Below are 26,985 nucleotides of genomic sequence, written 5' to 3'. Positions count from 1 at the left end.
AAGTCCCCAAATTGCTGATGACAGTTAACATAGTCAACTCGCCCAATCCATTTTCACCTACCCCGTCTTATCTCACTAGCTAATCTAATAATAGTGATTATTTTCCATTACACTTGTCTCTAATCCAACAGTTTCACACAGTACTCAAAGCCTTTACAAGAACTCATTGATAAAGCCTGCAAAAATTATTAAAATTGAAAGCTTATAAAATACAGACATAAAATCGGAGTAATTATGGATCTCTAACACAAAAATCTTTCCCACCTCCCAGAAAAACCCACACTTCTTAAGATTTCATCACATTGGATAGGTGACCATAGTACAGATGAAGATGAACTACAGTACATAAAGACAAGAGCCCTCAAGGACAAAGCTCCTATTTCCAACCTTCCTCTGCTTCTCAGAAGTCAACCCTCTACTTTATGCTCTTGCATACTCTGTAAGCCAAGGATGGCACCACAGATTCCATCCAAGGCAGTCACCGAAGGTTACGTTCACACGTGTTTATGGATGCTGACCCTGCATGCTACCAGATCGCTGCTGGAGCTCAAGTCTGGGTTAGGTCAGACACAAACATATACGTGAAATGGATTTTATGCTGGATTCATGCTGTTGGCAGAACAGACAGCAGCTGCTCTAGTTTAATGCTAACACAGACAGGCTATGCGTGATTCAATGTAAGGTCTACTGGCCAAAGCTACCCTTTCACATTCGAATAAAGAGCGAGTTCTGTGCTACATCCAAACATTTGAGGAAAGAGTGGCTGGAAAACTGCCTGGCAGAAAAGGACCTGGGGGTGTTGGTCAACAGCCGGCTGAATATGAGCCAGCAATGTGCCCAGGTGGCCAAGGCAGCCAATAGCATCCTGGCTTGTATCAGAAATAGTGCAGCCAGCAGGGCTAGGGAAGTGATCGTCCCCTTGTACTCAGCACTGGTGAGGCCGCACCTTGAATCCTGTGTTCAGTTTTGGGCCCCTCACTACAAGAAGGACATTGAGGTGCTGGAGCGTGTCCAAAGAAGGGCAACGAAGCTGGTGAAGAGTCTAGAGAACAAGGCTTATGAGAAGCGGCTGTGGGAACTATGGTTGTTTAGTCTGGAGAAAAGGAGGCTCAGGGAAGACCTTATGGATCTCTACAGCTACCTGAAAGGAGGTTGTAGTGAGGTGGAGGTCGGTCCCTTCTCCTAAATAACAAGTGATAGGGCAAGAGGAAATGGCCTTAAGTTGCGCCTGGAATTTCTTCCCTGAAAGGGTTGTCAAGCACTGGAACAGGCTGCCCAGGAAAGTGGTTGAGTCCCCGTCCCTGGAGGTATTTAAAAGACATGTAGACGTGGTGCTTAGGGACTTGGTTTGGTTGTGGACTTGGCAGTGGTAGGTTAAGGGTTGGACTTGATGATCTTAAAGGTCTTTTCCAACCTAAACGACTCTATGATTTTTCTAAGTTCAGGAAAGAACTCAAAGGAAGGGTATATAAACTAGAAATAGTGAGCTGTGCCGTACTCTATCCAACAGCGAAATTCTGTTTTCTGTTTATCTGCCCAAAGTTGGCTAATACCTATCTTCTCCTGGATTGCAAATGTCTATCATCCAGTCCAGTATTCATCCCCACTGTGCTCCAAAGAAATTGCATTTGAATCGATATGTCAACACTCAAATAAAACTCTACATATGTGGTCCAACCAGAATAGTTAGGTTTCTCTACAGTCTACAAAAATCTTCATATGAGGTGCACCATGCCTATGCATTAATTATTTAGTAATAAAAGACAGGAATGTAAAACACAAGCATCTATTTTAAAGCTTTGTGTCGCGGATGAGTGGAACTATGCTCACATAGCAGGTTTCCTGGAATACTTATTTTAAACTTGCTAAGTAGACTTCTAAGATTACCTTACTTCCAGGCTGATTTCTTTGTAAATTGTCAATAAGGTATTATAAATGTAAAATATTCACTATTATCTTAACAACAATTAACTATTAAACTCTTCCATTCTTAGTAGATTTCCACAAAATCATTGTGATTTTATCTGTATTTCTCTTATCAGGCTAATTCCCAAGGGAATATATGATGTTAAAAGTTGCAAAACCAGATTTTTGAACGGGAGCAGAGTGATGACCTTCTTGACTAAATTACTGTGGCTGGAAAAGCTCTAGATAAAATAATCTATCCTTCTTATAATTACTGAGGGATCTGGGAGGAAGGAAATAAAGTGCTGTAATTTTAAACTAACTTACATAAATGGTATATGCCCTAAACTCCACAAGTAGATTTTGAATTAAAAGCATACACCAATTAAAGCAGCAGGAAAAACAAAACCAACCAACCAAGGCCATGGGAGAGACCTGCAAACAGCAGAACTGGCCAAACCAAGAGAAAGTCCCATGCAGAAGGGGAGATCAGGGCTCACACCCAGACAAGCCTCCCTGCACTCAAAGGGAAAAAGGAAAATTCTCCACTTCTCCAGCCCAACCAGATGAGAACAAAGGAGCTAATGAGCTGTCATGCTTCTCACTTAATTCCTATGTAAACATCTTATACCACGTAACGGACCATCCTCTTTGATTTTGGTGGGTTTGGGTTGCTGGAGGAAGGGGTCGTTTAAGTTATTTTTTATTACACTACTCTCTTACTCTGTTACCCCTGAAAAACACTGAGACTACAGATGTGAGCAGCTGGGCTGGAGCTGTGTCAAGAGTTTGGGACTAAATTTGTAGGAAACAAACATTTTCCCTTTCAACTCTAACAAAGAGTGAAACTCAGATGCAAAGCACAATAATCATGATTTTATCACAGCTTTTCAGCTTTTAAATCATCATGGAAAATAGCAAATTTCTCCTTCACATTAGGTTTTCATACTTAACTCTCTGCTTGTATACTCTATTCCTCTTCCATGAGGCCAAAAAGACACAAGTATTTAGCAGCACCTCAAAGGGCAAGAGGAATCTCTATCTTATACTTGCTGCCCAAACCCCAGGCATCGTGCTGCAGAGTATGCACCCAGATGTATTCAGGATACAGACTAAAGTAACTTGATTTCAATTACAGGACTTTCCTAGCTGAATCACAAGAAACTGCAATACAAAAGTACAAAAAATACCCTACTTTTAATAAACCACTTTTTGGCAAAGAAAATTAGATCAGCTCAAGGTTTCCCCAATGTCATGCAACAAAGATGCTACAGCAGTCTCCCACCCTGCTTGGGAGTCATCTGATTCACACTCGCGCCTGCCAGGACATGGCTAATGGCTATTTCCAGGCTTTGGCTTCCCGCTCCCATACCCAGCTGTGCTGAACTGCTCTTGTCCTTATGCTCTCTTTGAGTAAGAGCCAACTAATCTTGCTCAGATGTACCTGGCAAAAGCAAGTCCGGTCACGAGTCTTTTTCCATCAAAATCTAAAACTAGAAACAGAAAAGGGAAATAAACCCAAACCCCAGGTTTTCAGAACACCTATACCAAGTGGGCGAAAATGGCAAGAGTGGTCACACTTTTACCAAAATATTCTGAAATACACAGCATTACCTATGGCTTTGCACTGGAAACGTGCATTTACACCCCACGCAATATTTCCTGAAGCCAAAAGGAATTAAGAATTGTTTGGTTTTGGTTTGGTTTTTCAAAGAATGAGCAAGATCTGCAATTAAAGCTCGTGACATTCTCAAAACTCAGTATTCCCCCCCCCCCCATTATTGGTTCATTAATGACTGTTTCTAGCTATGCCACTATTAATCTTCAAGTTCAGATAAAAATTTGCATATTATTCTTTTACCTTACACAGCTATTTGAAAATTAGCTTGATCATGCTTCTTTACAATGGAGAAAAGTCAGGGGCTTTTTTTTCCCCCTTAACTTTAACTATACAGATAATATTATTGAGCCAACGAACAACAGTAAATTTTTGAGGTGAAATAAGGAAGGTAGTTGGTAGGGATTTTAAAAAGATCACTACGTGCCCATATATTTTACTGAATTTTTATTGAGCAATTTCTAGGTGGGCAAAATGCCAGCTGAACAGAAGGACTCAGCGCACGCAGATAGCAGTCACCCCATTTAGGACTATTATGTCCAGTTGTTAAGGGGAGCTGTCAGCTCAGGTTATACATCAGTAACAAAAGGAAAATGCATCACTACCAACCTAGCTACCTTGTAATTTAAAATATATACAAGTGAAAATACGAGTGACCTGCCTGTATCTCATTCTGTAAGAAAATGGTATCATTTAAACTCTGTGCAAATTACTTCTATACCCAAAAAATGCTTGGCCACTTAATGTTTTTGTTTGAAAAAGTCAGGAGTCGAAAGAGATATTAGTCTTCTTTAATTTTAAAAATATAAAACTATATACAATATTATAATCTATATAATATACAGAATATTCATGAAAACATGAATTGAAAATGTGAACGATTATTGTAGCCTTTTATACACATCTCAGCATTTTGCTGCAGCAGTAGCGAGCAATAATGTCCCAATATTCAGGTAGTACACATTTAATCATCTATTGCAAACATTTGCACATATTTTACATAATCAGGGAAAAAAAGTCCCATACAAACAGTCAACACTATGAGAAAGGAGCTCCAACATTAAACTCAACAGGCATTTTGCCACCAACTTTGCTGAGAAACATCTGCCGTTTAGGTTACCAAAGTGAGAAGGAGACTCTCAGAAACAAGAGCATACATCAGAGAGGTAACACTCACTCCTCTGGCCACGTAAGGAGCTCCGCAGACAAGAGAAGTCTTGGCCACGTCTCACTGCAGAGCAGTGCCATACCACTGGCACAAGATAGAGCAAGAGAAAACAAACCGCCAGCGTCCCCGTCCCAGAGAGACAGAGCAGAACTGCCTCAATTTTTTTTTTTTTTTTTTTTTTTTAAATCTTTAAGTGAAATCAGTTTTTCCCCATGCTCTTTCAGACATCTGGATCTAAGCAAGGTGATTAGAGAAGGCTGAACAAAAGCACTAAGTTATTTTGACGCAGTGACATTGGAACAATAGCTAAAGAAATGCAAGAGGGCAGCTCTGCTACGTTGGTGCCAAGCTACTCTTCTGTATGTGAAGCACAGCACCCAATTTGACTTAATTACTGAACTTCTACAACAAATTCTGCCTAGTGTCAGATGAAAAAGTATTTAAGGTTTTAACCACCTTTAAATAACTTTTCCGAATATTGTGCCTTGTTTTTCTGGCCTAGTTCATAGAATCCTAAATTGAAAGAGATTAGGAATTAAACTTATGCAGTGCAAGAATCACAAGTTTTGTTTTGTGAACTTTGATCAATAAAGTGAAATAGAAAGGATAAACTACTTAAAGATGCAATCATTGAGAGAAAAATTGCAGAATGTTGGGGGAGATAGCGAAGGTATAGTTCCTCCTACTGATGCTATTACTCCTAATGAAGCCAGAAAGACACAATCTAAGGGGATTACGGATGGACGGATATGGCACTGATTCTGCCCTCAAACACTCAGGAAGAGCTAGAACTTTTCTTGCAAGCTTAGCTCTTGGGGGTTTACTTAAATGATACTCCACTGATTTTAATGATGAGCAGACCAATTAATTTCAAAAGACACATGAATATTCTGCTGGAGAAAAAGAAAACCCAACAGCAAATGTAGATTGACTTTAAAACATTATGGGCTTTCATAAACATAGCTTCAACCTCTCCCATACTTTCATCTCTCACCTGAAAAAAACAAACCTGCTTCTAGTAAATGTTGTTTGGCAGAAGTATATCTACACGAGCAGATGTGTCTACATTAGTACTTTAGTTCCCAAAGTGTGCGCCTCCGGACATCCCAACCGCCCTCATTTACTGTGTTTTGATACACACCATGGAGAAGTCCTGCAGCACACAAGTGAAAGTGGAAGATGAACTCCAGGACTCACCTATGCACTCCACCTGCTAATGGCCTTTTAGTTCACTGGAGCAGATCAGAGCCAGCAGAGCAAAGCCCTCAAGTCCATCCATTGCACACACTGGGGTTTTGATGCCTTGCTCTACAGATCTGCTTCCTTTGTGCCTCCATACTTGGTAAAACAGACATTGCCAGCCACACGGGGAAGAAATTTTGTGTGCATCTGTGCAAGAAGGAATGTTTGCATGCAAGCATATAATACAAAAATTTGAAATATTTTATTCTTTTCTTGCTTTATCACCTCATACGCTGCAAAGGAAATAGTATAATTATCATAATACCTAATTGCACTTTCGTATTATATAGTAAAATGCTGATTCTGGAAATAGCTCAGTCTACATTATATGTAGACATATGGCCATGTCCACATTATAAAGAAATTGCACAAGAGGATGGATCTCTAGATTGATGCAGTTAGTGTAAATAAACATGCACCAGAAGCAGATCAGGGACTTGGCTTCAAACTGGATTTATTCCAATTCCCTAGACCCAACGCACAGGTTTCAAAGCTATCCAAAGGCCAGTCATAGGTTTGGACCCTTAGTGATGGCTTAACATATATTTTGGTAGACTCACAGAGAGGAGTTTCATTTTCTCCAAAAGGAATCTGTTCACCTGTCCCAGCACCACCGTGCAAATCACACCAACGCATGGTAAAGGCGATTCACTTCAAAACTACAGTATCTCTCAGAAATGAATTATAATGCGGGTGCTGGCAAAAACAGTTTTACAGAACTTAAGCCACCTCAGTGCAGCTCCTGTGGCTCAAATGGGCAACTGTAACTTCTCACAAGGTTGTATACGTCAGCTGTCCTTATTCCTGCCCTTAACCATAAGCAATGTAAGGCGATTCAAATTAGCTTAGCCTAGGAGGAAAGCAAGCTAAGCTGAATCGATTTACTCATCGTTTCTCAGGCTAAAAGCATGCTCAGATAACAGAGGGTAACATTTCTAAGCCAAGGTAATGCAATCATTCCTACATCCCCGTGATTGACTTAAACATTCTCCAGTTATTGCTATAGGAGGCATAAGTAGCTCTCTTCTGATTCCCACTCATTGGCATGGATCAGGGAAGGCCATGTGGAGATGGGTAGAATTTGAGCAATCTTCAGGCTATTCAACAGGTCAGATACACATAAAGCATCCAAAGGCACATATATATTAAACGCTAACATCAGAATAAACATGTGATTCAGTCACCAGCAGACCATACAAGATCTCTCATTTACAGTGTATTTTGTTAGTGTAAAAGCAAGACATGACCCTATTTTAAAAGCTGTCACTTACTGACAACTTGTAATATGTTGTTACAACCACTGAAAATGAGTGAGATCGACACTTTGCTTCAGGAAGAATGAGATGGGAACCACTGGTACATGTCTTGGTCTCAACACGTAAAACTTAGCACATCTGATGATAAACAAATGTTTCCAAGACTATCAACAAAAGCTTGACAGTCAGAGGATTGACTGCATGTATGAAGTTCCCATGGGATTAATTTAATTTACCTCTGAAATGCAGGCAACATTAAAGGAAAGAGAAAAATCTATCACATACATTAAGAAATTAAATGTAACAGTGAAAACTAACATTTAATGTAGCTTAAGCAAGCAAAACATACACTACATAAACAGGAATCTTTCTGAAAACCCCACTTTTTGTTCACATGAAGAGAGTCAGGAGTGCTATGTTAAAGTGCTAGAAAGGCTCATGATACCTCCCTGCCTAGCGATTTGAACATATTAAACTATTATTCTAACATGCTTAATACAGTGTAATGAAACCATTTGTCTTCCGATATCTGACACCTTTAAACAATTAATATATTTCAGTACAAGCTGTATTTCCAGGTAGTAAGTGGATCTAAGTATAAAATAATCAAGAGATGTTTTTCCGATCAGTTGAGTGATTGTAACATTAAAAGATAGTAGCGTTATTCCATAAGAACCTCTCAGCTTTCCCCTGAAAAATGCTGGTCTTTAAATATTTCAAAAAGTTGCTTTTTCAGGTTTCGAGTGGCCACTAAATATTTTTAAAGATGTTACCTCCTCACTGAATGTCTCGTTAAGTGGCTTTTTTGAACAAGATAGCTGCTTCCCAGCCATTTAGCTTTTGTACACGCTCCGAACATCAGCTTGATGAATGGCGCGTACGGGTGCCTAACTCCTTACAGCTGACCTTCTTCCATGCACGTACACAGACCAGCAAGCACATGTGTGTGTATGCATAGGTAGCACTGAAGTACCATATATGTGTTTATTATAGAGTATTTGACTATTATTGTCATCTGGAGAGACTGTTCTTGTGGGAAATGAGCTGGAGAAAGCAGAAGGGAAACTGTTCAAAAAAGCTTCAATGAGGTTTGACAGTTAGGAGGAGTCAAAAGTTTCACAATCTTGTTTTAAACATTCCTCTATGCCTTTCAGAGAACACAAAGTTTAAGCAATATTAAATCTTCAGTATATGCTTTTTTAGTATCATCTTGACTTTTTGACTTTATGTAGCCCACAAGTATAACAGAAGGAGCAATTCCCAACATAGCTCATTACATACCTGAACAAAGCTACATGCTACCACAGGTTCTTGAGATCTGCTCAAGAAATGGCCAGAGAGTGACAGACTTCCCTGGAAAGTCCATCTTTCTGCCAGTATGAATGCTGCCCTCTTCCAGCTACCAGCAGTTGAACTCACCTCAGCATTTCTAGCAATGCTGTTGAAGCAATCCATATGCTTTGTTACCAGCCAAATCCTCCTCTGTTTCGTCACCCACCCTCCATTTCTTCAAAATCACTTTTTCATTACTTTTTTACATCTTTTTGTCATGAACAACAGCTCAGGTCTTTATCTAACAGACCTGAAGGTGAATTCACATCAGATTAAGTGTTCAGCATCATGATGGACAGTTTAAAATAACAGATTTCAATTTTGCCATTGTCTCCTTGTCCAAGAAAAATCCAAAAACATCACTGCAAGAAAATTTTACAAGAGATCTCTTCATTTTCATGTGATCACACCCTGCTTACTCAAGTCTACGTAAATACAGCCTTCGCTATGCTGTTCATATTATGAAAGGAACGGTGACCCTCAAAATACATTTTATATATGTGAGCACACACATACTCATCCTGGTGTCCCAGTTGGTTTTTAGCAAAAGAAATAATAGTAGTAACAATGCACTCATTTAGAAACACAAATTTCTGAGTTCTGTCTAGTCAGGCTTTATGAGGATTTTTCTTACTTGTAACTGCTCACAAGAACAAATGTGGAGTATTACAAGCAGTGAAATAGAGTAGCATAAATCAGTTTTGCCATTCTCTCATTTGCAATATCTAAATACAAAAATTGTCGTGTTTTTCCAATCAGCTAAATGCCAGCTGCAACGATATCATTAAATCTGTACCAGATCTAACAAATTAACGAGCAAAGCAATTAAGACTGTATTAGAGACCTTATTCTTACAACATAATCAAAAAAGCTTCTTTACTTCTAACAAAAGTCAAAGCTAAAGCTCAGAGCTTGAATTCTCATTTTCTGATTGACTAAAGGCAGTTAATCTAGTTCTAAAAATGGCATTTGGTTTTGAGAAATAACTTGCAGAGACTTGGGATATGAAACAGAACAAAGCTCAAAAAATATAAAAAAGAAAGAAAGCAGCTTTAGGGAGGTATAGGCAGAAAGGAAAAATATGCAAAAAAGAGCATGTGAGAAAGAAAAGAAAAGCAGGAGCACCAGACAGAGAGACATTAAAAAGGACAGAGACTATAACAGAGAATTACATTTAGCAGATCATCTTCTCAATTACAAGTAATGTAGTTGTAGGCAGCCCCTACCCCTCCAAATGATGGATGTAAAAGAAATGAACAGGGGAATAGGAAAAGGCAGCAAGAACCATAAAATACTAAAGTTTACTGTATGGTTTAAAAAAAAAAAAAAAAAAAAAAAAAAAAGGGGGGTTGGGCAATGTCAAGGAAAGTAATCACTGTTTATGTTCTTCAAATATTTCTCAAATCCAGAGCTTTGTCATGAAAATGATTGCTCACCAGACAATTCCGGCACCCCAGGATTTTATTTCATTTTTTCGAGTGTTCAAGCATGCATATTAACTTGCCAGCATTGTATCTGAAAGTTTTATGATGTTTTCTTTCCTTCCTTTCATTGCCAAGCTCAGTACTCTAATTGGAGTGAAAGCAAGGTAGCCATGCCCCCCAGCTGGCAGGTTAGTGCCATGCTCCAGGCACCTTGCTCCCCAGCACAGAGAAGGAGGGAGCAAAATAACATGAAATCTCAGCAAGTTATGTCCTGTACTTCTCTGCAGCGATGAAGGGTGGAAGAGAACAATCAGACAGATGTAAGAGCTAATCCTGTCACAAAAAAAGTCGACAATAACAGTATTTCTGCAGCCTGGCAGTCTACAGCATCACCAGGAAATGCAAAGGCGGTAGGCTTCTTCAGATTAAATAAACTCACATCTTGACGGCTCTCATGTTTCGTTACAAGTAAAAATTAACTTAAGGGTATTGGTGACTAGCACTTGTCTGCTGTGAAGCTCAACTTCATTCAATTTACGTCTGCAGTTTTAAAAACTCAGCCTATAAAAAAAAGATAAAAGAACCTGAAGTCATGGCAGATGGTAAGTGATGAGAATGCCAATCTAGTCAGAACGGTAAAATTGAGAAAATTAAATTGTACAACTGTATAAGAATCAACAGTGAGATCTAAGTTCAACATAACACAGGTATTTTCAAACATTTGCAGTGAAAGGAACAAATTTGGCAACTTTTTTTTTTTAAAAAAAAAAAAACCCTCAGTGGATTCTGATCATCCCACTAACCAGAAAAAGCATGTAAGGAGAGTCAGCTGAAGTGGACTGGGAGGTCAAAGAGCCATGACAGAGAATGCATGTACCCACTGAGGTGAGGTTTGCACAGAGCAGGACGACAGCAAAATGAGTTAGTGCTAACCAAGCTAAGCAGATTTTCCACAGATGGGGGCAGGAGGGAACTACAGAGTGGGAAATATAAGGCAAAGATTAAAAGACAAAGAGGTCAGAAATAAAACTTATGTCTCTAACTGTGTAGAAATGCTTCATATTTATTTCTGTTCTTTCACAAGGGAAAGAACAAATATATATGTACATATATACAAGCATGAGCAATTAATAGTGCAGAAGGAAATAAATCTGTCAGCTCCTGGCAAGGATCACATTATTCTTACAAAATACAAACAAGTCTATCTTACAAATGTTATAATCAGGGATTTATCGAAGCACCTTCCCGAGAAGCTGAAAATTATATCTGATACATTGAAGGCAACGGAGAAGTCATAGCACAACTACAGACTCCAGAAAATTAAAAACTCTACCATAGCCAAATGCTGCATTTGTGGCAAGGAACTTGAGGAGTGGAGGAGGGAATTGGGGAAGTGATAAGAATAGGATGAAGTAAGCGGGCCCAATGATGTTAGTGAGACTATGTATAGAATAAGCACATGTCACTATAAATACAGACTGCAAGATCCACCCCCAAATATCTGTAACATGAAGGAATCACTAGCAACATCCACGGAATTTTTCTAATTTCACCTTTATGTGGACTACTGGGAACCATTTTGATAGATTCATATTGAAAAGCTGGAGCAAGCTTACAAAAAAAGCCACAGCATAATCAAGACCAGAGGAACTGATGTACGAAAAAAGAGGAAAATTGCTAAGTGTGCCAAGCTTGGAAAAGATGCAAATAATGAGGATTCTTAACAGCTTACAAATATCTGAAGGACATAACCATCGAGGAGGGCCAGTAATTAGTCGGGACAAAACGGGTTTAACTTCAAATACTGCAGAGGAAACTCAGTTGCAAAATTATAATAGTATCAGGAAATGCTTCATCATGTAAAAGTGCAACAGCAGTTATTTTAAAGCATAGAGCATCCTATACAGATGTGCACATTAGATCATCTTACATGGAGTGCAGTCATAATCTACACCTCTGAGAGCCTCGTCATGATCCTACTAGATGGCTGCTAGCACAAGGGTCAACCAGAGAGACTTTGACCATTCTTTTTTTTCACGTGAATGATGAAGCCTTCTTTTCTGAACCAAAATGCACAACAGGTTTGTATGGAAATATAACTATATTGAGTAGTTACAGCTATTCATTTAAACAAAAATTTTGGAGTGATTACAGCTAATAAAGATGCTGTTTCTAAACCTCTGAAGTGATATTATGATTCTGAGAGACCATATGGTTTCAGTGGATTTATATTGCAATGAGCTCCTTGGAGCCTTTTTGTATGTCAGCTGTGACTGAGGAGGTGTACTGGGGGCACATGGCAGCTTTGGGTGGCGGCGGCCTGAGGGGTGACTTGTGGTGGACTCCACGCCCATCGTGGTCGGTCCCAACACTGCTGTGAGCCGCCCAGTCCCATTCAAGCTTCACCACTGCCAGATTTAAGGAAGTGTTTCCTCAATTTAAGTCTTCTTTCCCAACCCCAATACCCAAATCAGTAATCAAAAGTTGGTGTTAATTGGCAATGAATTAAATTAAGCAAAATTCCCCCTATTGAGACTGTTTTGCCAGCAACAGAAGCAGATGCTATTCTTGAGGTCAATATTTAATTTACTAAAATCCCATTCACTTGCTAACAGTGTTGAGCTCAATCAAGACTTCTCCTGAGTCATCGGGAAAGTCATAGCTGCTCTAAGAGTCCCCGACAAGTAAACAAGAATTATTACCGAATAATACACAAAGTCACCAACTTCTTACAACATCGGTCCTATTCTTTAGAGGGATGACATGAGAACCTCTGAGGAAGAGGAGCACTAAGTATTTCTTCTTTATAGGTCACCGAGATATTAATATTTTTTACTTCCTTTCACTCTGTTCCCATAGAGTTATGTCATGAGACAGCAGAAGTCCTGTCACATTAACCCTATTGTAATCCTGCCATTGGCTTGAAAATGTGGCCTATTAGTAATTAATCTTAGAACTGGAGGTAATAACAACACTCTCCACCAATAGCACTGCTCATCCTGCATTTATAGCTCATGCAAGGACCCTTGACAGGGGAGAGAGAACCAGGGGAATGTGTTAGCTACTGCAAAAATGAGATAGAAGCTACTGACTTTGTAACCCATAATTCACCAAAAGCTTTTTCTTCATTTTTTCTGCAGTTAAACACATACTTTAAGGGACAAAAGGTCCATTTTTTTCCTCTTGATGCACACATGTGAGACTCATTAATGTTAATTGGATTTATGAATGCCTGTTGAAAAGAGAAGAAACTGTAAAGATTTTGCATTTGCAGGGAAACAATCAAAGGAACAATTTCTTGTGCGTCTTGCTGATGCAGAAATGAGGAAATAATGGATGAGTCACTTTACATTATGATTCAAAATTCTTAAAATAGAAGAGATGAAAACACTGATTTCTGTACAGGTCATATTCATGCAAGGACTCTTTCTAAGAATCCAATTTGAACCTTCAAGCGTAGTCCTGCTTCTAATTACCTAACTCCAAGAATAAATCATGGTCTCTGAATTGTAATTATACAGATTTGTTGCTGTAATTCAATTTGGCAGGTGTAAAATACAAGCGTAATTTCCTCCACCCCCCCGCAGTCTTCAAAGAGACACTGAACTTGAGCCATTTGATAATTTATTCCATATTGTAGCTTTCACATTTACTATGTATCAAACTTCTGACAGATTTTTTTAGAAGGTGATTATAGATGGTTCCAGTTACTCTACTAACCGATTTGAAAACAAATCCAAAATTCATCTCTTGACTACGACATGGTCAGCATTAGCCACTACCTGGCCTGCAGTGCCCAGAGCACTTCAAAGCAAGCTCAAATCTTCTGCTGTGATGGGGATGGGGGAGAACATATACAGTCTTCAATTAGACAGATTTTCTCTATGGGGACTTCTCCAAGGATGGTCTTCTGCTCAGTCCCATTCAATTAATTGGAAACTGTCTGTATCAAACAGCCCCCTCTTACAGAAAAGAGAGATTCAGCCACTCATAAAGAGCTTTGGCACTGCCTCCCCTCAGAATCATATTTGCTCTATGTAAATCATGAGCTATAAGAAATGAATATGATGCCACACCATTATGTTAAACAATAGGTCTGAATATACAAAATATATATTAAAAATATAACATACAAAAATGTTTTATACAATATATAAATATTACGTAAAATATAATATATAAATATATAAAACCCAAACAAAATCAACCCATAAGCACACCATACCCACTGTATGAGAAGATGCAAAATACCTGACCAATTTCCTGGAAATACTCAAACTATATGAAGTATACACCGTCTATCCCACAGTGCAAGAGCTCTGTGGGCTGGAGAAGATAAGCTTTACGGCTTGTTCCTTATTTTTCCCTCTTTGCAACAATCTGCATCTCCAGTAATGCAAGAGGGCAGCATACAATGCCTTTAGAAAATGCTCAGCTTGAGTTTTTCTTGCCTCTGCATAACGTTGTTCTAATGACAACAAATCAATTCCTCTTTCGGCAGTATTCCTGAGTACCTTTTAAAAGCCTTTCCAAAATCGAGATTATATACTTCAGCAATTTTTAATATGAAAATGTGTAATCAATAAAATACTGCTGATAATGCATATGATTTGTGGGGAGTGAGAGCTGAATATGAATTAGTTTTGGACAAGTTCCGAGTCCATCATCTTTCTTAATTACAAATTGGGTCGCTATCTATGAATTGCATGACTCAGCTCAGGAATCCCTAAAAAGAAATCTGAAGTAGATTCAATAGTTGCATTTGATTTATTTGTTACTCAGAGCTGAAACAAGCACTGTATTTTGGACCTCTGACAGATTAGGAGATCTCCAGAGAAAGTCAGTGGAGACGCCTCTCCTGCCAGCCATCCGTCATCTGGGACGAGGTGAGCCATGGGCACCCAGTGGTCCCGAAAGGCTGTGAGCAGGACATAACAGTGACATGCCTCGCTCCCCAAGGAACGTCATTACAGAAGATTAAATTAAAAGCTGCTCTCCTACAGATCGAACACAGAATCGTAACATTGACTGAGGCTGGAAGGGACATTTAATCCTACGCCTTGCCTAAAGCATGGCTTAAGGCTGCTCAGTCAAGTTTTGAGCATTTCCAAGGACGGAGATTCCACAGTCTGTCTGGCAACCTCTCCCAGTGTTTGACCGCCCTCAAAATTTTTCTTTTTCCTTGTGCCTGATCAAAATTTCCCATCTCTTAACTTGAGCTTGTTGCCTCCCACCACGCACCTCCAAGAGGAGTCTGACCGAGCAAAAATTCTCCAGTTTCTCAATGCAAGAATGTGAATGAACAAGGCAGATACTGCCACTGCCACCACGAATATGCTGACAGCGATAGGCAAACCTTTGTCATGGTCTTTGTCCAGTGCCATCTTATCATTAATCACTGTATAATTGCTTGCTATTATTTGGTAACTATTCCTTTTCTCTGTATGAAAAAGCTTGGCTATTTTTCTTTCGCATACCTAGCTGTGCACTGGAAAACACTGGTTTTCTTTATTTCTCAGTTATTTATAAAGCAGGTCCACTCTGGGCACATTCTGTCACCACCTGCAGTTGCCAGCATAATGCTACAGCTACCAGGTTTCACTAGACTTTTTCTAATTACATTGCCTTGACACTTCCATACCCACGAGCACTCAAAGGTGTTTCATAAAGAAACTCAAGTATTTTTGACATCCTGTTGGTAGCAAGCTCTTCTCTCTGCTCAACAGGCCAGTAGTATTACAACTCCACAAACCTTTGGAAGTGGTCCTTCAAAACTGTTTTAATCACTTTCTACTCCTTAATTCTACCTGCTAGTTCACGCACATTTGCTTATTTGACAAACAAACACGTGTCAGATGATTTAGTGGCTCATTTGCACAGCAGGACAAGCAGGTATTATCTTGATTTTTCTCCCTCATAAAAGAATATTTTCCTTAAAACTATCAGAAAATCAACATTACTATTTGAAATATCAATGCAAAGAACCAACAAAACCCGAATCTATTCAGCAGTACATCCCGCTGCTAACCTCAGAGTACTCTAAAGCATTAACTATATTTTAAGTATGTATCATAAATAAGCAGCATAACAGATATTTTCCTTCAAAAAAATTGCCTATTAACAACCATTGTATTTGTATAAACAGTTGTTTACTGCTCATGTAAAAGAGCATAATGTTCTTTATGTAATTACATTACATTTCCAGAGTCTCACTTTTAAGCAAACCTAAACTTTGTATCACTTTTTTTGTCATTAGGACTATTTTGTAAAAATACAATACTTAAAAAAAAAATTGGAGACTATAGTCTAGTATGCTACGCTGCAAGTACATAAGAAGCCCAAGATCTCTGATATAATGTTATTTATACCACTTCTTTGCTTTGTCATTTTTTTAAATTCAGGAACCAAACCAAGTGAGTGCTTAACATCTAGATAAACATCTTCCTGTGCTATTAAAAATGAGGAAGAAGTTTTGCGCTAATGGAATGGGTAAGTCATTCTTGGTATCTCCCATGAGCTTCTTTGTTTTCCTCAGTATTAACATTTAGGGGTATAAAAACAAGTTATCCAAACATATGAAAAATACTAAGGCACAGTAAATAAATAAAAGCCTCAATGCAAAAGTTACCTTTGCTGATTAATTCAAGTCTGTTGGTCCAGAGCAGCTTATTACCATAGCCACAAATACACTTTAAAAAACCCTGCCTTTTCCAAAGGCCATAACAGCCAACGACACACTTACTCCTTGCCCACTGGGAGCAGAAAGCCAGAGTGCTGTCCCGCAGCTGGTACCCATGTGCTGCTCAGGCGGCTTCCCCATCCTCCCTGCCCACACCTCTCAGGCACTCCTCATTGCCACCCCTCCGCTCCTTCCCAGCGCAGCCAGCAATTAACCAACGAGTTAAGAATTGAACTGGACATGACATTGGAAGACTACATGCCTTTTTTTTTTTTCCTACCACAGAAAAACAGCGTTGCTGAAAAGGGCAGAAAGCAAATCTGCATATTGGGAACAGCCTAAGACCTAAGTGCCGAGCCTGGGACAGGCAGGTTTAGAGACTGGCCAGGCTTTAAGCGAATATCTTTGTCCATGCTATGCTCTCTTGTGATAAACCCAACTGTTTGCAACTGAGCAAGACCAAACATCTTATACAATTAAACATCTTTAAGCAAACTTCCCTATATGTTTCAATAATGACTAGTTTAAAAAAATTAAAATAAAAGCATTTTGCTTTACAGATTTAGGCTCAGTTTGTTGCATGGACTACTTAGCTAGACCCCTGAAGGCATCATAACCCTATACAGACTCAAGAGTGTCCCCAGGTTTATACCTCAGACATTTTATCAAAATCCATTTTATTAAGTAGTAGCTGATACGCTATTCTGTAATGGGTATTGTGGTCTCCTGTTAAAAACACTTTCAGCAGAAATTAAATACTTGGAAACTGCAGCTATTTAAACAGATACCCTAAAAGAACAATTACATTCTGCCACGTAAATCAAGTTGTAAATGTATTTATTGAAAAAAAATTCACAAACTGTATAGACACCTACCCACAGAAAAGACTTTTTTTTTTTTAAATTACAGTCTCACAGGTCTCACATACACTGGTTTGTATTTCTTGTGGAAATATGTTACCAGCAAGCTGGAAAGGAAACAGCTTTCCTAGTCCACAAACTTACTTCTATTAGGTGAAGAGGCAAATTCTACCAGATGTTTTGCACTACAAAGTTTTAAAGAAAACAACCTGACCAAGAGTTGGCCAATGTACATAATACAGCTATACACTAGCTGTGAGAAATCTAGCAACATGAATATTTGAGTTGAGCTGGGTCCCAGAGGAGGAAGTCTGATCACTTGCTATTTGGGGAAAGGAGTCTCTCTAAAAATATCATTTTCACAAAAAAAAAAAAAAAAATCGTTTTAAAGAAATGGAAATCAGCACGGTCAGACAAAAAGCCTGACAAATCCTAAATCATTTGTACAGACCAAGAATATCGATGAAATACTAAAAAAAAATATCTCTCAGTTCCTCAAACCAAATCTAAACATTTTCCAAGACATTTCAAGAATTTTAAGTCAAAGCCCTGTTCTTTATGGTATGCAATGAGGAGAGCAATGCCAGGTGGGAGCTCTGGAGATTACTCTCCAGGCCTTATTTGAGGATTTGCTTTCAGAGCTGTGGGGGAAGAATTTGCATTTCCTTTCTTACAACACTATCTTTATAACTATCACCATTTAAAATTCCATATTGAATATATTTGGAAATTTACTATCTGAACTAATTAAAAAAAATAGGGTTCCACAGAAATTCATGTTTGCACACAACTCAGATGGTTCAGAACAAACATCTTCTGCCAAAGGAAAAACGAAACCCTCTGCCCAATCTGTACCCCTGCCATGGCTAGTCCTCAGAGGAAGGGAATCGTAAACATATTTTAACAAAATAAATTAATTACACTGAGTTTAAAATTCCAGTTTCCTGATGCCTTCGGGCAGTTTCTTATCTCTATTGAAAAAAACAAGGTTAAACATGACAAATATCGTGCATCCGTGTGAGTAAATGTTGTTTTGTTTACTTTGGGTTTTTTTAAACAACATTAAGTCACAGCTTATCATATAACAGTCTCTCAAGAATGCTGGAGGGAAAGCATGCATTCTTGCTCCAAAAATGCATGGAAAAATAAAAGAGTCTGACTAGCATTTGTTTATAAGGGATTGGCCAGATACAGCTAAATTAGGAAGGCTCACTCCCTCTCCCGTGTTTACATTTGAATCACAAGTGAGCAAACAAAAAAATGAACTCACTTTCCACCACCACCAGGCAGTGTTAAAGAATCTATGCTGTAAATAAGGCCACCATCATTATTAACTATATTGAGATACTAAATAACAGAAAATGTTCTAGATTGGTTTTGTGGGATTATCTTAGTCCATCCCTACATCTCATGATGCATCTATTCAATAGCTTTGATTTTTGCAGAGATTAATTGTTCCTGTTGGCATGCCTAAGTGCCATTCAAAACAGGAAATATTGTAATTGTCACCAGTTAGGGGCATCCAAGATCTTGCACCTACTTAGTCAAATCCTACTTGAAAACCCAATGTGCTAAACAAAAAGGCTACTACTCAGTGTCCTCTAGATGTGCTCCTCACAGTTAACTAATTTTTTCAATGATTAAACCCTGCTGATGGGAAGGTCAGAAAACCCATATGTTCCCACAGCCTACAGGAAAGGTGGGAGTTTTAGAATTGCAACCTGTACCTTGAGAAGGTTCAAGAAGTTTAATGAAACCAAAAATATGTGTGGTTTTGAAAATACAGAAGCCAACTTGCTGTTTTCCAGTTAGCATATTTGAGCAATGTGTTAAAATTAATATTATGTATCTCTGAGCTAAGATATTGCTATGGATATTTGCATCAGAAAATATTCAAGGCAAAGGCTCTCCTCAGACTTACTCTTCAAGGCCTTGGTCTGAAAAAACTAAATAAGTGTACTAATTTAACCATGGTAATAGTCTAATTACATTGAACAGAATACCGATGTGTTTCAAGCTTACCATGCATTTAATAAGCTTTTACACTACAAAAGTCTGCCTCAGTAGTAGCTCTGAATCAGAAGCTGTCCCAGTTTAAATCTGCTGCACATTGGACTCCGGCTCCTACTATTTTTTGGACCAGACAATGTACTCATACAGAGTCTAATGGACATGAGAGTGCCGTGTCTCACTGCATGAGACTTGCAACCTCTCAGAGTTGCTTTGGAAATGCACTTAAATTATGATAGCCTCCTGTTTGCTCAACTCACCAAAACGACCCTGTTGATGATGCTTTGAATCAGTGCTATTACCGACAGCCATATAAAAAAAAAAAAAAGAGGAGTCGCTTGCATTCATACAAATGAACTCTAGAAGTAGGATACAGATATGATTTTATTGTTACTTCCATTTTACCAAATTATTTTGTTGTCTTCTGAGCGGTCGCTTTTCAATCATGATTTAAGTGGCACTGATTAACTATTCAAATTAAATTAGGTAGAATTTGTTTTGTCATCTTAATATTTTAATGAGTTAGGGCTGTTCAGCTTCTCTCATAGAAAAGATGTGAACGTTTTCAAGTTCCATACTCAGGTCATGAGCGTGCTGAAATGCCAAAAGACATTAGCAGATCCACGGGGGACAAACCACTGATGAAAGTAACAGGTGATTTTTCTCCCTTAACCAATATAACTCTAGCCTAACAACTCTACCGTACAAACTGCAACGCTAAAGATAAAAAACAATACATTACAATACTTTTATTAAATTCTGCATGCATAAGATATAATTTAAAAATTACCCTAGCTACTGGTAACATACAATATGGCAAACAGAACTGCAGGACCTGTTTTTACCAGTATTTAACATAAATCTACAGTAAGTATTATTTATTTTACATATGTATTAGAAATCAGCAGACATTTCCACTTTATCATGCAGAAGTACAACAGCTTCAGTATTCTCCATCAGGAAAGCTGTTTTACGGGTAGTTTACTGCTTTCTTACTATAGTAGGACATGGACATTTGTAACAGAAATTCTCATAAAATAGATTTTTATGTCCACACAACATATTTACTTTAGTTGATCTGGATATACAAAAACATTCTACAAAATGTAAAAGAACCAAAGACAACAGACAGCCTGAACAGCAGATGGCATTTTCAGAAGACACTAGCATATCAATATCTGAACTCCACGGAGTTTTTATAAAAGCAGAACTAAGCCCTAGGACTTTTAAAAGTAGTTATAAATATTTTTGTATTTTACACACACAGGTATATAAATAAAAATTCAAAGCAGTTTTGTTCAATAAACCGAAGAGGCAAGACAACTGATGGTACAAACAATTGGATTAATAAAATATGGTTTAAATGGACATCCAACAGCTTTTTAGACAGACCTGTACCTACGCTGTATTTTAAAGGTCAACACATGGCCCCTGCACCCATGTCCAAGTTGACTGGGAGACATGAAGCTGTACTGCATAGTAGCCACCTGAAGTTCATGTGATTTTCCTCCCCACAAGGCTTACCACATTGAGTTCAGAGTCTGGTTCCAGTTTGAGATAATTTGTGCCTGCCTCCCTTGGAGCTGGGGACCTCTATTTCAATTCTATCCCTGAAGTCCCCTGTGTACATATTTATAACCGAAGTATACACCTATATATACATATATGCATATATAGAGGTTATTGTTATACACAGTAATAGATTTCTGTATTAGGTACATTTACTACAGTCCTTTAACCAACTACTCACCTACTTTGATCTTACCTACTTTCTATCAGTATCAACAGAACACTTAATATTAGAATTACAATAGCAATTTATACCATCTAAAGGTCTAAATTTTTCACTGACCTCCTTGGACAAGTAATAGGACCTTACTCATTCTGATCACCAACAAAGAAAATGTATTTGTCCAATTACAAGAAGCGAACAAGCCCTGCATGGCCAGTTCTCTACCACTGTAAATCTTGATGAAACAGATAGATACTCCACTCGTGTAAATGGCTCTAAGAGTGAAATAGCAGATATTTGGTCACTACTCATGTACCAGCTACTCAGAAGACCAAGCAAAGAGTTGGTTCTCTTGCTGACCAGAAATCATACATGTAACTAGGATAATGCCTTAAAATGCTTCAGTTTATATTCTGAAAGATATTTTAAGGATTTAGCAAATCACCTGTGGTTGTAACTCCAAACAACTGATTTCTCCCTCCAGAGAGCTATTCTTTCATACAAGTTTCAAAACTTTTTGAGATTATAAGATGCAAGACAGCAGCCACAGCAAGGAAGATGAATTACAAAGACAGACTAGCATAATTTGACATGAATAACTTAAGTCATGAAAAAAGAACACAGTAAGTGCATGAAAACTTCAGGAAATCCATAGACAAAAGAAAGAGTTTGTAGAAAAACAAATTTCTATAAACTGCTACTGCTAAAAAGAACAACCTTGTGAAAAACTTCAAAGTCACCAAGTATGAACCCTGACAATAAATGGCCAAGCAATCAGTCCTATATTCATTGATTAAAACACCAAGGCATAAGCAATATTACATAAAAACGCAGGAAGAGCTTCAGAAAATTACGTATTACTGACCCACATGTAAGTTTTGAGTTTCTTCTTCAAAAACCACAAAGACCAGATAGCAGTCAGTTCACTTGGACAGTACTCCACCAAAAAAACAGCCACACACCTCTTCCAAAGAGCTGCCACAGAGCACTCCAGTAGTGGATTAGCTATCGTTATGAGATTGTACATATTTGAAGAATATTTCAGACAGTAGAAACTGCAGTGGGAGAGGATAAAGCCTTATCCAACGGCCCAAACATCACCAATTTCTTTTAACCAAACTGCTGCATTTTCTGAAGGAATGTTAAGAGTTTGGATGCTATTCTTCCAGATGTGCTGAGCCCCTTTCCCATCAATTCATAATTCAAATTCATTTTCCTGATAAGGAGCAGCGGATCACAACTGGGTAAGTGGGCCCTACCCACACTGAGCAGTTACCCAGTGGGCCTGGGGGAGCACATGTATGCAAAGCTGTACCATCAGATATCCAGAACTGCACGTAGATATGCGTTCCTTCATTTTCCCCTACCATCTCACTAAAGGTTCACTCACAAGCATTTTTTCTTATTTTATTTAATTTTAAAAAGTGGGTTGTTTTTTTTTTTCAATAGCCTCTTTTCTCAGTTTGCCTAAATCCACCCTTTGCTTTGTTTCCTCTTGTGCCTTTCACTTCTCGCCAAGCTCAGGTTTTCCCCATACACCTTCCTTTGAGGAACAGAAGTGTGGCCTTCCCTTCCTTCCCCTACTTGATATTTTCATCCCTCATTCACTTATTTCCACCTCCTAAATAACGCCGTCTCAAAGCCCTGCAATTGGTGGCATTGCAGACAGATACAACTTAGGGAAAGGCCATGCCTAGGAACTAGGCTATAGCGACACTGTTATTCCACCTTTTTACCAAAAAGTAACTCTTTGATCCTGTCCACCTAGAAAGACTTTTTTTTAAAACTACTCAAAGTAGGAAGGACAAAGCTTTGTGCTTCACGTTCCCTACTAGGTGCGCAGGGGTTTGTAGCTCTTTCTTCCTGTTACCTTCCAGGAGCTTTGAACCAAAACTTTGTAAAGCTTTAAATTACTTTTAGTTCTGTGTGAAACAGGACGGGGGCAGAGCATGAACATGTAAGGACCACCTGCAGGGACAAACAATCAGGAAAAAGTATTTCTCAGTGACCTCTCTTGGCGAGTAGGGCACAAAAAGATGAGTTGCAGGTGAATACCAGGTCACTGCAGAGTGGGACAGCAGTCAAAAGCTCTAAGGACCTTCTTCCCCTGAAACCTAACCAGCTCTGGGTTTGCAGATAGGCTAATGTGAAATCATCCTGAAACCACAACTTCATAATTTGACTAAGACCAGCACTTTCCTACTTGCTATGAAATTCTACTGTAGCACGTACAGTCATCTTTCTTTCTACAGTATGGTGGCAGAACTCTTCAAGAGAAGCAAAGCTTAACAAATATCAGAAGTTTTGCACAGAAGCAATTCTATGCTGTACAAGCAGAGGCTGTTTTCAGGTTCTCCTCAGTTTATGAGGAAGCAGTGATTTTAGAAAGCTTGGCGACAGAGTGAATGCTTCAGAGCAAAATGGGAAGAAACGTCTGAGGCAGAGCGGCTCCAAAATATTTCTGGTTTTTAGACTTACAAATTGCTGTTTCTCCTCGTCTTATTCTAGGATGGAAGACACCAAGATCATATTAAAAGGCTGCATTCTTGTCAGAACTTCTAAAGACATATTCTACTTTGTATTAATAAAGATTTTCATCTTTTTAAGTTTGAAAGCCTATTTACAGTGAAAGTGACTGATCCTCTGAAACAATGTAACATTTGATTTTCCCATACAAGCTGGCTGAAATATACTTTAGCACTTCAGAACTACTAGTCTGAACTATCCAATCACCCCACATCACAACCCAAGGGTATCTTTGTCTCCTTTCAATTAAAAATCATTCAAACATAAATAAAAGTCTTGATGTCTGCATATATACCATTTTTTTCATAGTGAAGGACTTCATTTTGCTGTCCACAGAGCCAACATCAAGAACTCACCCTTTTTAACCCCGCAAAAACTTTGACAATTACACTGGTCACTGCCCACAACGAAAGCTTTTAAAGGTAAGGTTTCTCATGGCAAATCCACAGCCAATACTATCTTTTCTCCCCTCGCGTGTATGCTATCTCACTGAAGAGGAGGGTTGAGTTAAATTTCTTTCCAGAGTAAGAGTCTTTCAAAGCCTACGCAATATGTTTATTTGAATTTTAAGTTAACACCAGTCTTCCCAAACATAATGTCACTAATGTTTTTACCAGTAAATAAATCAATCAGGAATGTTGAGAATACAGAGCTGTCTTTTTGCCAAGAGAAAAAAAAGTGAAAAAGCAAGAATAAAATGCTATTGAAGCAGAATCAATTATGAATTACAAGATAATACACAGTCCAAAAGTTACATCAGGGTATTCTCAGTCTTGCCAAATGCATCTTTACTGCAATTGTTCAGCAGAAAGAAGGCGACGTACTATGCAATTATTTAAAGTGTACCAAATATTTCTACAGTAGGTCTTGGTTTTGCAACTGCAACAGTGAAACATTACACGCGTATTGCCATCTCATGGATACTACAAATACTTGGTTAAAATTCAAAGACTGTAATCCCTAACAGAAAAATATGCAGAATCCACAGTAAATAAAATTGTGGTGAGATTTACAGCCCGAAAGCAGGAACTTTACATTTGAAACAGTCCAAAAATCTGCCTCAGATTCTCTCGTAGTAGTTACTATTTTTATGACTTGGCTCAGACTTGCTTTAATCTCTTTATTTAGGAAGAAATTGCAGGCTTGCCAACTCTAGCAAATGTTAAGTACTTTAGTAAATTCCCCATCAATATAGGTCGTGCATTCGAGGGAACAAGAACGCGGTGAGTAAGTTCTGCTCCATCTCCTCCAAAGGGGATTTCGGAATAAGACGGTGATGGGAGAGAGCGATAAACAATGTGGCTAAGCCCCTTTTTCAGCTTCATCCTACTCTCCAGACATCTGTCCGCACTTCGTTGTGCCACGATTGCGATGCTACGTGATGCAGCTCACCCAGCTTGCTGTTATCCTACATCCCTTTTATCTGAACAGGCAGGACAGCACATGTATTGCCAATACTATCGCGTCATAACTCTTCTATTGAAGTTCAGTAACAGTAGCAAAGCGAGTCCAAACAAGTCAGCAAAAACCATAGGAAACCCAACAGAGACCAAAGATATCGAAGTATGGCATATTTACATAGAAACAGTTTTAATAGCCTATGCAGACTTTCAGAGTATCTGGCCAAATTGCCTAAACCCATCAATTCCTTTCAAACCCAGAGTTTTGCTTTTAAAAATAAACTTAGCAGCTGACAAACAAAAATTTGTATCATTTCTGAAGCTATTCTCAAACAAATGAACCCCTCTACCCAAAGAGCTCAGACCTCAAGTAACCAAGTTTCTGCTCCCTTCTCCACTTCGTAAAGCAGGGGCTCCAGCTGCCCCCGGCACCCGGGGTGACGGGAGTCACCCGGTGACCCAGGCGGAGCCCTCCTCGCCGAGGGATGCCCCTCAGCGCCTCAGCGGAGCAGTTGCCGCCTCTCCCAGACCTCACCCCGGGCTGAGGAGCCCCAGCCCTGCGGCTCCCGGCCGAGGAGGGTCCCTGGGTTTTCCAGTCACAGCCTCTCCACCAGCAGCCTCCGCATCAGCAGCTGAGAAAGGACAGGCAAGCGCCCACCCTACCGCTGCTGCACGGACTGCCCCCGGGAATACGGGGAGCCAGGGGCAGCCCCCCGGCAAGGAGGGGAGCCCGGCAGGCGGGAGCTGAGGGCACCGCATCCCCGCGGCGGCAAAGGCACCACCGACCGCGCAAAAAACCGGGCAGCACCCCGGCCGCCTGCATCGCTGGCGGTGCTCACGCAGCGGTTTCCAGTTAGCCGGAGACGCTGCTGTAAAGAGGAGAGAAGGAGGGGAGGGAGGGAGGGAGGCAAGAGAAGAAGCCATTACCAGAGTTTTGTTCCCGTTCTTGCTGAGGGGGCCTCGGAAAACTCCCTTGATGTTGCGAAAGTGCCCGTTGCTGAGGTGCGCGGAGCTGATGACAATGTAGTAGCACTCCATGGGGCCGGGGATAGGGCCGGGGCCGCCTCCCCGCCGCCGGCAGGGCGCTCAGGCCGGCCTGGGCTCGGCGGGGAGGGCCGGGCCGGCGGGGCCTCCCGGCATGTGCGGCGCCGCCGGCCGGCTGGGGGGGGGGGGGGCGTGCAGCCCCTCAGGCGCGGCGCGGCGCTGGCTGCCGGGGGAGGAGCGGCGGCACGGCCGCGGCGGAGCCGTCTGAGCTGCCGCCTCTGGCAGGCATAGTGTTATTATAGCGAGCAGCCTTGCCGGTCGGCTGCACTGAGCCAATGGCAGGGAGCCACTGGGCTGATACCGAGAGCTGTCAGAGGAGGACATCTGTCACACGCCGCCTTCACCGCCACCCACAGCCCCCACGCCCCGTTGCCCCCGCCGCGGACGGGCCGACACCCCCCGCCGGGGCGGCGCCGCGGCGGCGGTAGGTACGGGGGGAAGGGGGAGACGGCACACCCCCGACCGCAGCGAGCGACGGAGCCCCGCAGGCGGGGCGTGCCCCCCGCAGGGGCTCCCCTCTTCTGTTGGGGGGGCACTACGGCGGGCGGGCGAGTGCGGTTCCTCCGGGATTGGGGGGCAGGGAGAGATGCCCGGGGCGCGCCGCCCCCAGCCCCGAGCTCCTGCCCCTCCTCCGAGCAGCCTCCGCGCCCTGCCACCGCATCCTCCTCGCTTTTATTACATATATATATACACATGTGTGTATATATATATGTATATATTTAATGCCTAACTCAGCAGGCACCTTAACCTTTCCAGGGTGGAGCAGCCCCCGCGGCCCCCGGGCCGGGC

The 26,985-nt window shown here is 40.3% G+C and overlaps 1 protein-coding gene across 1 annotated transcript in view; it reads right to left on the bottom strand.

The window, feature by feature from the left end:
• ZNF804A (zinc finger protein 804A) overlaps positions 1-26,190 on the bottom strand; it is a 157,505-nt gene extending 131,315 nt beyond the window's left edge. Inside the window, exon 1 of the mRNA XM_009468005.2 lies at positions 26,080-26,190. Coding sequence (XP_009466280.2) covers positions 26,080-26,190 — 111 coding nt within the window. The remainder of the gene's footprint in view (positions 1-26,079) is intronic.
• Between the last annotated feature and the right edge of the window lie 795 nt (positions 26,191-26,985).

The sequence above is a fragment of the Nipponia nippon genome, unplaced genomic scaffold, assembly GCF_047370975.1.
Source record: "Nipponia nippon isolate SJK-2023a ecotype South Korea unplaced genomic scaffold, ASM4737097v1 scaffold_5, whole genome shotgun sequence".
In the NCBI taxonomy this organism is placed as follows: domain Eukaryota; kingdom Metazoa; phylum Chordata; class Aves; order Pelecaniformes; family Threskiornithidae; genus Nipponia; species Nipponia nippon.
Note: the sequence above shows the minus strand (reverse complement) of the source record. Positions and strands in the feature narration are given on the sequence as shown.